At 37.8% G+C, this 13760-nt stretch overlaps 1 protein-coding gene across 2 annotated transcripts; it reads right to left on the minus strand.

Annotated features, from left to right (window-relative positions):
• Positions 1-3140: 3140 nt before the first annotated feature.
• ipp (intracisternal A particle-promoted polypeptide) lies at positions 3141-13246 on the minus strand. 2 transcript variants are annotated; one of them, XM_055203084.2, is made up of 10 exons: positions 13103-13246; positions 11488-11867; positions 10434-10645; positions 10052-10271; positions 7426-7581; positions 7168-7335; positions 5803-5940; positions 5408-5530; positions 4184-4404; positions 3141-3966 (listed from the first exon to the last, which is right to left on the minus strand). In XM_055203084.2, exons 2-10 carry the CDS (start codon positions 11822-11824, stop codon positions 3742-3744), a joined length of 1800 nt encoding a protein of 599 aa, XP_055059059.2. In that variant the 5' UTR covers positions 11825-11867; positions 13103-13246; the 3' UTR covers positions 3141-3741. The 2 variants fall into 2 exon arrangements, with proteins under 2 accessions (XP_055059059.2, XP_055059060.2); XM_055203085.2 differs by lacking the exon at positions 13103-13246 and having other exon boundaries at positions 11445-11582.
• Positions 13247-13760: the final 514 nt, after the last annotated feature.

The following is a 13760-nucleotide window of genomic DNA, read 5'->3' on the forward strand; positions in this document are numbered from 1 at the left end:
AGTTTTAAGTCTCAAGAGTTTTATTGCATTCCTTTGTGCATTGTTTAATTTAAGTCGTGTTGGGGAGAAACCTATTAAACATTATTGTGGTATATGTAAAATGAAGAAATACATTTACAGTCTCACAACAATTTATATACCAAATATGTCATTGTCCTTTTTTATTCTAAAACCATTTACATGTACCGGTGCAACCATAATAAAACTACACCACTAAAACAGTGATGGTCTGATTATTTTCTCTTAGAAAGTTCCATTGTTAAAAGTTCATGAGCAACATTAAACAAATATTGAGTTTAAAAGTGCCGTAGTGATGACGTAAGTTAGCGGCACACTGGTGGCTAAAAAGCCCATTCATTTTCCCTATAGACTTTTGGATTATCGCCAAAAAATAATCTCTGTCTTCACAAATTAACTTTTGGTGTTTAAATTAGATTAGATTTCATTTTTACTTAATGCATTTAGACTTCCAAAACCATAAAAGTTATGTTCATTTTTTGTTATAATACAAAAGTCTTTGGAAAAGTGTATGGGCTTTTTGGGGGGAGAACCCTTCGGCCTACAAAAATGTGTCATCCTTGCAGCACTCTATTCTTAAAAAGCACTGCCAGATTGAACCATGCTTTAAACAAAAACATGCACAGAAGAGCAACTTAGATAAACTGAAAATGCTGGAAATGTAAATCAGTCCACTTCAAAGAAATATTCAAAACGTGTTAAAGGGATAGTTCACCTAAAAATGAAAATTTGTTTACTCACCTTCATGTTGTTCTTAACCTGTATAAGTTTTTTTTTTTTTTGATGAACACAAAATATATTTTGTAAAATATATGATTTGTAACCATTGACGTCCATAGTAGGAAAACAAATATTATGAAAGTATTGTGATAAATGAAGAAAAAGATATTTTGACAAATAGAGACAAAGCGTAGTTGTGCAAATTTGAAAACCACGCCCACCGGGGGGAAAACAATCCAATCGTCTCCATTGACTTTGTTTAGCGAGAGGCCGCCTCCTGTCATTTCTGGGTTATAACAAAAAACAGAATAATGCCTAAAAGCTGCTGTGTGACAATATGTACAGCTAACAAGCCAAAAAACCCAGAAATACGTTTTTATAAGCTGTCGAGTCGTAAAACCCAGCCTTTAAGGATAAAAACGTGGATTGCCGACTACGTTTCCCCCTAGTGGGCGCAGTTCTTCTAATAGTAGTACTATGAAAAGTTGCCTGTTTTCCGCTTTTGTGTCTTTAAACGCTTGTTTTTTGGGTTGGACAGCTTATAAAACTTATTTCTGGGTTTTTTGGCTTGTTAGTTCTTGTCACACAGCAGCTTTTAGGCACTATTCTGTTTTTTGTTATAAGCCAGAAATGACAAGGAGTCAGCCTCTCGCAATACAAAGTTAATGGAGACGGTTGGACTCTTAGAACGAATGTGTAAAGGCCAGTTCACACTGGTCAGACAACTACCAACTCCAACAGATACCAACAGATACCAACAGACACCAACAGACAACCACATTCTAAAGTCTAATTTACTTTGATCCAACAACTGCCAACAGGGGTTTCACACTGGTCAGACAGAGTCCAACAGACGCGTCTGTGTGAGTCTGTTGGAGTATGTATGACCAGTGTGTAGTGGCCTTAAAAACAACACATTAGTGTTGATTCTGGGACGACACACTAAATGCGTTGTCCCAGAACCCACCCATCTCTGTGTTATTATGGAAACAACACATTTTGTATTACTTTTAACACAACTTGTGTTATATTTTAACACAAAATGACAAATAATGTGTTAAAATTACACATAATGTGTTAAATACTTAACGCACAAAGATGTGTAAAAAATTAACACATCATTTTTAAGAGTGTAGATTAGGCACTGCAGTTCATAAACACTGGGTTGTTATTAAATTCTCTTTTTAACCTCAGTATAGACCCCTTCACGGTTCACGTCACAGGCAGTTTCCACTGCGCATGTCAGGGTCAGAAAAGCCATTACAGCAGATAGAGTTGCGTATTATTCGGTATGGTCAAAAATGCCTACTTACGTCGTGGGCTGTGAAAATCGCACCAGGTCTTCCGTTAAGTTTTCGCGATTTATGCAGAATTTCAAAAACAAAAAAAAATAACATTTGCGGCTGCAAGCAATTAACGTGCAGGCTGGGACAATGCAAAGATCAAAGAGGCTTGTGTTTGTAGTGCTCACTTCATTTGAGGTAAGTCATCATTTTTCAGCCCTGTTAGATTAAATTATAAAGCCTAAATGGTATGAACAGTTCAACCCCGTGCTGCGCGCGCACCCGATAGTCATTCAATGTTTACAAACATTGAAGGGGTCTATAACTTTGCCGGTTATGCCATGTTGTCATGGCAACAACATTTTATAGACGGATTCAGCAGTAACAACATAAACAAGCGGCTTTCGTGGTCAACACGTAACTTCCGGTAAATTCTGCTAAGAATAAACAACAACAAAGTCCTTTTTAAGTAGTTTATTTATATAACGAACAAAATAAACAACACGTAGATTATAGGAAACCAAAACAATTGAAGAGTTTCGTTGCAAAATGAGATAACACCGTTTTTTTAATTGTTCAGAAATCTTGTTTTTTGGTTGTGCATTCCAATTAATTTCAATTCAACTGCAGTTGGTTTGTTTTGATTTAAACCTTCATAACTTACAAAATATAGCTAAGTAGCACCATAAAACAAAATAATAACATGATAACATAAAAATAAACATGTTTTGACCAAAATTTTAAAAAAATGGATTTATCTCGTTTTGCAACGAAACTCTTCAATTGTTAATTTCGGCGAGGTATTTGTTCAAGAGTTCAGTTTAGCAACTAGTCAGACCATTAAAAAAAACTGAAACCGGAAGTAAAGTTCAGACCAGACGCGTAATTGCGTCACCGCATGTGCGTCCGTTGAAACCGTCTATAACATTAAGTCATTTTAAATCATAATGTCACAACTGCATGACTCTCCTAAAATTTTTTGGTTGAAGGCAAGTGTCAAACAGTCATTAAATCTATATTAAAATATAAAACTTTGTATCCGTTGAGTTAAACAAGTTGTCCATGGTTGGTATTTTAGGTAACAACTGTTAGTTATATTGGATTCAATTCTCAGAAGTATTATTTCAACTGCTAGAATTTCAATTTATTAAAATAATTTATAATCATCAAATTGCTTGACACAATTTTTAGATTATGAAACACTTAGAACAAAGAGTAATGATACAAAACAAGTTAAATTAACTTAAATTAGGCAAATATGACACTATAGATAAGCAATATACAGTCGAAAAAGTACAGAATGAGGAGCAATGCATTGCAGATGATAATAACAACACAAACAAACGCACACAAACATCTTTCTAAGCAGTGTAATAGCCCTAAATCAGAGTCGACATAATGGCTGTTTTTTTACTTTAAGCATTACAGAAAGCAGTTATACTAATGCTTAGTTTGCTTATGGTGCCAAATACAAATACACAAGTGGTGTTCAAAAAAAGATATTACTGTATACTCCTTTTTGGTTAATTTCCCCCTTTATACACTCCTACTATATGCGTATCCTCAACTTAGCATCAGATGGATCCATACCAAGTGTCTGTCTTCACCCAGTTAAAATGATAACAAATAGACACAGTGTTGTCTGATATAAGAGTCGAGTTGAGCAGCAAGTGCTGGGATGGAGTTGTAACGTTGAATGTAAACAGTAAAAAGTGGCCAATCAGAGCACAGCCACGCCCCCATCACATCGACTAGTGATCATGTTACCGATCTCTGTCCAAGTGTCCAGGTGAGGGTCGTAGATTTCGACCGAGTCCACGGTGACAGGTGCTGAAAAGTCTCGACTGGAGGTTCGACCGCCCACCGCGTACAACATGCCATTGACAGCCACGACGGTGACGCCGGCGCGTGGGACCGACATAGATGCCACCTCCACCCACTTCTCCTGTAGGAACACATAAATAGGGCTAATCATAAACCAAGGCATTCGCATTAATACTACATTTATAGTTTACTATAAGAAACTGAGTGTACAAAACATGACGCCAGGTTGTTTCGGGTTTTCACAAAGCTACGACCGCTTGCTAACAGTATGTAATTAATGTACTAGATTACGTTGGTAGTCAAAAGCCTCACTATCTAACTAAACCTCGTAGTCACACCTCCTCCAGGCAGTATTTCTCCACAGTGTCCAGAGACCCCAGGGCTTCATTCCAGCCTCCTACAGCGTAGATGCAGTTATTTAGACTAGCTACACCCACATACGCCCGGCGGGTCACCATGACAGGAAGGGCACTCCACCGGCGGGAGATAGGGTCATAGACTTCGGCCGAACGCAGCTCTGAACCCTCATCAGTAATGCCACCAATTACGTAGATAAAACCTGGAACATTCAACACACAACAAACCTCACAATGTACACTAAAACTATGATGATGATGATGATAATGGTAGAGTTCATACATTTACACTTAAAGGTGCAGTGTGTAATTTTCAGAAGGATCTCCCGACAGAAACGCAAAACAACATACAAAACTATATTATCAGGGGTGTATAAAGACCTTTCATAATGAACCGTTATGTGTTTATTACCTTATAATGAGATGTTTTTATCTACATACACAGAGGGTCCACCTACATGGAAGTCGCCATTTTGTGCTGCCATTAAAGGACTTTTTTTACTAAGTTGTCTACGATATTGACATGTTTGTCCGGTGGCGGCAACCGTAGCTTCTCTATGTGTTTCAAAAGCGAGGGGTGAGCCGTGGACTGAGCCGTTGGTTGCAATTCGCAACCTCACCACTAGATGCCGCTAAAATTTACACAATGGCGACTTCCATGTAAGGTGACCCTCGGTGTATGTAGATAAAAATTTCTCATTCTAAGGTAATAAAAACATAACGGTTCATTATGAAAGGTCTTTATACACCCCTGATAATATAGTTTTGTATATTATTTTGCATTTCTGTCAAGAGATCCCTCCAAAAATTACACACTGCACCCCTAAATAAGCATCATAAATTACTATCCATAACAGAGATTCAGTATGTGATCAAATATTGTGAGAATTGAATAACTACAAAATCCACACCAAACCAAGAGCCTTTTAAGTAATTTTCTCTTTTTCAATGTTGTCGGAGTTGCTGCGTTTTGTATTTGCATGGCGATACAAAGTAACCCGAATGCAAATCGGGATGCACCCATTCTCTGTAGCATTTCATCAGTCTTTAAAGCATTTTTAAGGAGTTGGAGAAAATATCTGTACTCTGGATAAGTAAAGTTGCTAGTGTATGTGATATATGATTAGATCAAACCCTTACTGTCAATGTAAGTGTTTATTATTATTTTAACCGGTTTATAACTAATCTTTATTCGTGTGGATGTACCTTGCAGTTCACAGCAGCCAAAGTAATATCGAGGTACGGCCATGCTTCCAATAACCTCCCATTTATTATCTTCTGGGTCGTATCGCTCCATGGTCTTTCCGATTTCTGAGCCAATCCAGCCTCCTAAAACACCATTTACATTAACAATATGCTATAACATATGTATAGCAATGCTGAATGACCATAATATGTGTGATCCAGTCTGTTTGTGATTTACTGTAATAGATAAAATCATCATACAGTATGTAAAGAACATTATGTGAAAATATAACCTTGATTTCTTGATATATTGACTGAGTAGGCTCATGTTCAAGTGAAATCAATGAATGAAAATCACACTTTAATGCTCTTAAACCAATTATTAGCTTATAAGACTTTAACATATCTGAATTTACCAAGTGCATACAGAGCTCCATTACAAGAACAAACTCCCACCCCACAGCGAGGGTGGTTCAAAGACGCCACTGCCGCCCACTGCTTGGTCACTGGGTCATAGCGCTCCGTACAGTCGAATATCATGGAGTCTTTTTCTCCTGTGAAACACATGATAGCTGTTTATTACTTTCTTTAAAGGTGCCAAAGAATGCATTGAATTTTAAATAATATTTTCAATTGTTCTCTAATATCTACATGGAAAGTATGTGGCTTTATTAAGTGCAAAAATTATCTAGAAATGTCTGTTTACAACCCTAGGATTAGCCCTTAGAATGAAATGGCGTGCGTGTGTGTAAACAGACTTTATGTTTGAGCCTGTATCAGACAAAGATACAGATTTTGACGAATATTAAGTTATTCAGAGATTATTTTCGGATGTTTCTGAGTGGAAAGTTTGTGTTTTTTCAATATGAAAAACGCTACTGTAGCATTAACGTTAGCATATACCATTAACTAGCATATAACACTAACTCAGCAGTCACAACCTTGTTTTAAAAGGACAATCCGCTTTTTTTGAAAATAGGCTCATTTTCCAGCTCCCCTAGAGTTAAACATTTTATTTTTTACAGTTTTGGAATCCATTCAGCTGATTTCCGGGTCTGGCGGTACCACTTTTAGCATAGCTTAGCATAATCCATTGAATCTGATTAGACCATTAGCATTGCGCTAAAAAATAACCAAAGAGTTTCAATATTTTTCCTATTTAAAACTCGACTTTTCTGTAGTTACAGGCGCAATGATATTACCCACTGCACGAAAATAATCCCCTGCTATTGAAAGTTACCAAGGGGACTATTTTCGGGCAGTGCATAATATCATTGTGCCTTCTACAGCCATGTTACGGCAGCAAAATCCTTGATTATTTCGTCAGAATGAGAGTATAGTTCCTAACCATATCTGCCTAGAAAATCACAACTTTTAATATTCCGTCTGTCTTTGTACACGATGTAACTACAGAAGAGTCAAGTTTTAAATAGGAAAAATAGCTAAACTCTTTGGTTATTTTTTAGTGCAATGCTAATGGTCTAATCAGATTTAATGGATTATGCTAAGCTATGCTAAAAGTGGTACTGCCAGACCCGGAGATCAGCTGAATGGATTTCAAAACGGCACATCACAACTGTAATGTCACAGTCAGTGTTATGTTGAGATTGGCCTGACAGCGATCTTTTGCATGCACAATGTTTACATAAGAAGGTAGAAACAATAGTATTTGAGGCTCACGACATGTTACTACCAGTATTCATCTATGCCTAGGTAAATACAGTTTTCCATTCTATGGCACCTTTAAAAAAAGCAGGTACCCCCAAAAAAAACACACTCACCCCCCACCACATAGATCATGCCCTCCAGTACCGCCACCCCGAGACCACTGCGGGCCTGATGCAGAGAAGAGACGGTGGTCCAGTACTGACTGAACGAATCAAAACGCTCCACACAGCTCAGAGCTCGACTGTCACTCCAGCGGCCGCCCTGCAGACGAGTGTAACCACCTGATGGACAGATGCAAGCAGAATTAAAACAACAGATGACAGTCACGTCTGGTCTATATAATTTCTGCTTGCTCAAAGAGGTTCAGGTACCGATGGCATAAAGAAACTTGCGGGCCTTTTTCCTGGGGCGAATTTTGTCCATCTGCAAAAGGCTGAGCGGTTTGCTCTCTTTCGGGGACTTGCTGACCTCTGTGTACTCTCTCAGCAGGGTTTGTAACGCGACTCGCAAACTGAAGTCAGAAATACCTGTCAGGGGGAATTTTTGTAGTTATAACCTTGAAACGAATCTTACAGTAGTTGCCTAACTTGAAGTCTGGGGGGGGCTTGTACAATATTTGCTTTTAATGTAGCCCCAGGTTAGACTAAACTATGAAAATATGAGATGTATGGTACAAAATGGACAAAGCTGTTAAAGGGGACATATCATGAAAATCTGGCCCTGTCCCAAATGGCGCATTTCATGTGGACTTTCGGTCTCGTGGCCTTAAATTGCGCGTTCTCGCTTAGTCTACGAGTCCGTAGGGTGTCCCATCTGTAATTTTTATGCTTTGAAGTGTGCTCATCAGCGCCTCCTTTGCCCCCTTGATGCGGTCGCAGCCGGCTTCGCGCACTTTACCAACCCAGAGGTCCTTGCGAAAGGGCAATCAGACCAATCAGACAACGGAAGGGAGGAGTTCACACTGACGGGCAACTTCTCTACCTATTTCCGGTGTGATGCTCGAGTCTGTCCCAAAATACGACTCCGGTGCACCCACGTGGACTCGCATCAAGGGTCCCTAAAGTCTGGACTACGTGATGTCATCAAAGTGTGGACTCTGAGAAGGACCACAAGTCCGGAGTGTGCCATTTGGGACAGGGCCTCTGTCTGTGCTAAAATTGGGTCCCCAGTGCTTCTATCAACCTAAAAATATGATAAATATGAACCCAGTAACTTAGTTTTGGAAAAAACATTCTCTGCAAGCATGTGAAAAAATAGATCATTGAAATTTGGCTCTCCTTGTGATGTCAGAAGGCGGTAATACTGATCCTTGATCTGCCCTATCCAACCACGGCACTGCCATTTAGTGCAGAGATCAGCTCATCTGCATTTTAAAGGACACACCCAAAAATGGCATATTTTGCTCAGACCTACAACATGGCAATATTAAAATGATATAATAAATTATATATATGCTATTTTGAGCTAGAACGTCACATATGTACTCTGGGGACACCAAAGTTTTATTTTACATCTTAAAAAAGTTTTGTGAAATGTCCTCTTTATACGGAAGCCGAGAGAGGACATGCACTATTATTATTTTTGCTTGCTTGTTTTCACGAAAGTTGTTTTCTCGTGATTACGACTTAACTTTCTCATGATTTCGAGAAGTCCAAAAGTGGACTGTTAATGCATATGAGTTGGGGTCTTCGCCGTTACCACACTTGTAGCTAATGTGTTGCCGATAGACTTAATAAATAAATAAAGATGGACGGTTCATGTTCGTGAATTAAGGGACCATCTCTAAAGTAATACTGTACAAGTTTCTAACTTCAATAGTATTTAACAGTTTATTTAAATACATATAAAAAATCAAAAAAGTGTGCATTATAGCTGACAACCACATAACAAATAAGTTTGTTGACTTTCAGTCATTCCATTTTAAATGCTGTTAAAAGTAGAAACGTGTATATTATTGAGTAACTTAAAGACGGTCCCTAAATTCACCACTGTAAAATTGTATATTGACAAATCTATTTCAGATTGAGTGAATCTCTGATCCAAGTAAAATCTCATTTGTTCATCCATGCTAATTTAGCAAAATATGCTTTTACTGTTTACAAACAAAACAACATGCTCTATCGAGTACACGTAAACTTTTTTATGTCGAGATCACGAGAAAACAACTTTTGTTATCTTGAGATAATGAGAAATTAAGTTGTGATCACGAGAAAACAAGTAAGCAAAAATAATAATAGTGCATGGCCTCTCTCGGCTTTCTAGTACAAAATAAATTAATAAATATTAAAGAATCTGGGTTTTATTTAAATATACAAAAAAATGCACAAGCTCACAGGTAATAATGCATACATTAAATAGAGTTCATCTGTTCCTGTGTGACCCTGGACCAGAAGACCAGAGTCATAAGTAGCACGGGTATATTTGTAGCAATAGCCAATAATACATTGTATGGGTCAAAATTATTGTTTTTTATGCCAAAACTCATTATTAAGTAAAGATCATGTTACATGAAGTATTTTGTAAATTTCCTACCATAAATATATCAAACATTATTTAACATTAGTTATATGTGTTTAATTTAAAGGCGTTTATCTCAATATTAAACATTTTTGCATCCTTAGATTCCAGATTTTTAAATTGTTGCATCCCGACCAAATAGTGTCCTATCCTAACAAACCATACAACAATAAAAATATAATTTATTTATGAATAAAGATATTTATTCAGGTTTCATATTATGTATAAATCTCAATTTTAAAACCCTTATGACTGGTTTGTGGTCCAGGGTCACATATTTGTTTGTAGTAAACGTTGCATGTGTTCTGTCTGTGTAAAATCTTTGTCAATGCAACATGCATATTTAATGCATAAAAAATTTGAATAAAGAGTGAAGACTTCAATTGTTCAAAGTTGGGCATTATTTTTGGCCACTACTGTGTATATAGACATAAAATATATAGATATAGATTGTACCTCATGCAACAGCCACTAACTTACCCTCAATGTACTTGTGAAGTCTCTGTGGAGACAGCAGAGTGAAGCGTATGGGCTCCAGGACCTCCACCATGTGCTTCTTCCTGTGAGGGATGTCATGGAGCAGCCAGTTCATCCCAGCGGTTAATACCTGATACTCATCTTCAATCCTGAGCTCCTCACTGCGGAGCAGCTTTACCAGCTGATCTTTAGACAAACTGGAAAACTCCTCTGAAGAGCAAACCTGACATGTGCAACATCAGCCCCATCAGATTAAAATCACCAGTGTGTTACGATGCACTTATGACAGTAAAATAATAAAACATTTTGTTGTGATCAAACCTATTGGGAAGACAACACAGCAAGCATGGAGTTAATCAAGGTGGAAAACATGAGCGTAACTCACCTCGAGAAAGTGAACGTGGATGTAATCTTCAGTGAACTGTAACAGCTCCATACACCCGATCTGTTCCAGGAACCGATAGACCCCCACGCAGTTGGAGGGGTCCATGTGAGAACGGAGGAAATCTCCACATACATCCACCACATCACTCAACTGCAGCATGTCTGCTGCCACCATCACCTCCTGTACATTGTCCACTGTCACGTGTATACAACCTGTCAGGATCCAAAGAGGAACGGTGTTAAAAATGATGAGTGTTAACTAAGTTGTTTTACTAACAAACCCTACAAAAAACTATACTGGTGTGCATCTTGAGACAAAACAACAGCACTGATATATGTTAAGATATGTCAGTACAAGGTGTTTTTAAATTAACTCATTCACCGCCAGCCTTTTTGAGAAAAGTTGCCCACCTGCATTTTTGTGATTTTAACAAAAGTTTCACAAAATTCCTTGCAGGAAAAATTATCTTCTATAAATATATAAACATACAAATTATATCAAATTAAAGAACACACCCTTTGCTTTCAAACAAACAATAAACAAACAAACAAACAAACAAAATGGGGAAAAAACGTTTCATTATATATTTACTTTTTCCACTTAATTTAACCACTGAAATATGGATATTTCTCTTCAAAAATACAACATTTTGAGCAAAAAGCTTAAAAAATAGCGTTTTTGTAAAGGAATTTATGTTAGATATCAGACTCAGAATGACTATCAAACATAAAGGCAGTTAAAATAAATCATTAAATCTTTTTAACTTCTGTTTTGATAAATTCGGTTTTGGCGCCATCCAGTGGATAAAAGCGGTATTACACTTTCACTTTGAAATTCGTCCAGAAAGGCATATTTATTAGTTACATATTAACTCATAATTGACGGGGAATGAGTTAAGGCAGCGCAAACATGCATTTTAGTCTGAGACTAGGATAAGCCCTGTCTGAGAAATGACCCTGAGGGTTTGTATAAGCAACTACTAATGCTTAACAACACAACTTATTAACTCACAGGTTATTAAAGTGATGGACAAACACATATCACAGCAGTATACCAGTGTAAATAAATTCCAGGAGCATTTCAAAGACATCAGCCTCCACTCCCACGATTCGAACCTCCTCCTCGTGGGCTTCGCTCATGGCTCCAGAGAACAGGGCAGTGAAATAAGGACCGCTGGCGGCCAGCACCAGCTTGTGGACCCCGAAAACCCGTCCACCCACCAGCAGCTTCACGTCACAGAAATTAGAGCGAAGACGCATTTTGTTCATTTGTGCAAGAAGACGACCAGCGTGTCTCTCTGAGGAGTAAACCCCATGATCACCTGCTGCCCTGCCTTCATTCCCTGCTGCAGGATGCAGAGGGGAAAACAGTGATGGACTCGTGGAGGACATGATGTTTTCAGCTGGACCACACAGATGGACGATGCTCTTTTACCTAACAACACAGAAAAAAATATATATATTTATGGTAGAAAATGTACAAAATATCTTCATGGAACATAATCTTTATTTAATATCTAAATGATTTTTTTGCATAAAAAATAGATAATTTTAACCCATACTATGTATTTTTGGCAATTACTACTAATAATCCTGTGCTACTTATGACTGGCTCTGTGGTTCAGGGTCACGAATTACATCCACAGTGGAAATTGTTGTTAAAGGCGGGGTGCATAATTTTTTGAAAAACACTTTGAAAAAGGGAGTCGGGCAGAGTAACAAAACATACTTCTAGCCAATCAGCAGTGAGGTTTGTCTACTAACCGGCATCGTTGCCTGGGTTGCGTATGTGTGGGGCGATTTTATCCAGAAAAGGTCCAGATTTGGTGGTATATTGGGGTAGGGGCGCGTTTGTTTAGGTGATTTCAAATGTCAACATTAACTTTCAGAGATCATGCACCCTGCCTTTAACAATAGAATAGTTTACTTGTAGAGCAGTTAACTGCTCATGAAGGTGATAGCCCAAGGGAAAGTGTTTTTAAACTTACTTAAGACTACTATGTCTAATCAGTTGAAATTGTAATGTTTCTACAGATTGGGAAATAAATAGGATAATTCATAGACATGTATTATGCAATTACTAATGTTTATGTGTCAGACTAATGAAATTACTTTACATTAAATTGTTACAATTTCATTTCACTAAATTGAAAATTATAATCCACTAAACTTTTCTTTATGATTCACATCCTTTGTGGTTTGGCAAAATCAGTTTAATTCTGCTTAACAGTTATGGACAGTGGAGGTATGGATCCTTAATGACAACATTTTGGGTACGACTCCAAATTACACACAACCACACCTATGCATAAAGCATTTCTGGCCTTTTTTACTTATGCAAACATTAAATAATCTTTAATTTTCATTATATAAAACAGCTTGACAGTCACAAACAAGCACAAGTTAAAACAATGCATAGGTGATCTTTAAGAATCATGTTGGTCAGACAGTCATAGACCAAAGAAAACGTGATTATACTTGAATAACATTGTCTATAATGCTTATAATTATATGGTATACCTGATATGATTCTTTGTAATAATATATTATCGGACGCTTGAACTGAAATTGCCTGAGCTCAGACTACCAATCACGAAATTCAAATGCTCATCGTGCAGAATAATGATGAGAGCAACAAACGTATATACTTATCAACAGAAATACACTTACATGTTTATGTGATTTTTCTTCTTCTCCATTTCATTTATCCATATAAGAAGAGACTGGACACACTTCCGCGTTCGCATCGACTTTTCCGCCATCGTCATTTCCACCTGTCAGACCGAACTAATCGACAATACTTGATCGTGAAATTAAGGCTGTTTCTCAATTCCAAGAACGCAAAGAACGGACTTGCGTCCTCGTGGAGATCGGTCTTGCCAGGCGACCTTGGAAGAACGAACTCGGAAGTTTTGCCGCAATGACTTCTGGGGCGTAAAGCGATTTCAACAAGTCTGCACTCGATGCATCCTCGATATCAAGAACACATCCGGGTATTTTCATGCGTCCTCTGTCCTTGCGTTCTGGAGAATTGGAATGAACTTCGACCGTTAATGATGACGTAGAGCGAGGACACGAGGACGCAAGATCGCTGAAGAACGCATATTGAGAAACAGCCTAAGTCTGAATGCCAGCGGCAGCGACGATTATTGTCTGTATGTAAACAAAAAAAAACACAAACGCATAGTTAAAGAAACTACGGAAGAGGGTAATACGGAAGAGGATTAGGGCCACTGGTGAAAAAAAGATTTGAATTCTGACTTTATTCTGAGATTAAAGTCAGAATTCTGAGATTAAAGTCAGAATTCTGAGATTAAAGTCAGAATTC

Source organism: Misgurnus anguillicaudatus, chromosome 2, assembly GCF_027580225.2.
Source record: "Misgurnus anguillicaudatus chromosome 2, ASM2758022v2, whole genome shotgun sequence".
In the NCBI taxonomy this organism is placed as follows: domain Eukaryota; kingdom Metazoa; phylum Chordata; class Actinopteri; order Cypriniformes; family Cobitidae; genus Misgurnus; species Misgurnus anguillicaudatus.

What these genes read in the sequence shown, in the direction of transcription:
- ipp (XM_055203084.2), bottom strand. Translation starts at nt 11,824, where the DNA reads ATGTCCTCCACGAGTCCATCACTGTTTTCCCCTCTGCATCCTGCAGCA. An exon ending in CAAGTTTCTTTATGCCATCG is followed by an intron (nt 7,336 to 7,425) that starts GTACCTGAACCT and finishes TCTGTCCATCAG; the next exon opens with GTGGTTACACTCGTCTGCAG. An exon ending in TGGCTGCTGTGAACTGCAAG is followed by an intron (nt 4,405 to 5,407) that starts GTACATCCACAC and finishes TGAATGTTCCAG; the next exon opens with GTTTTATCTACGTAATTGGT.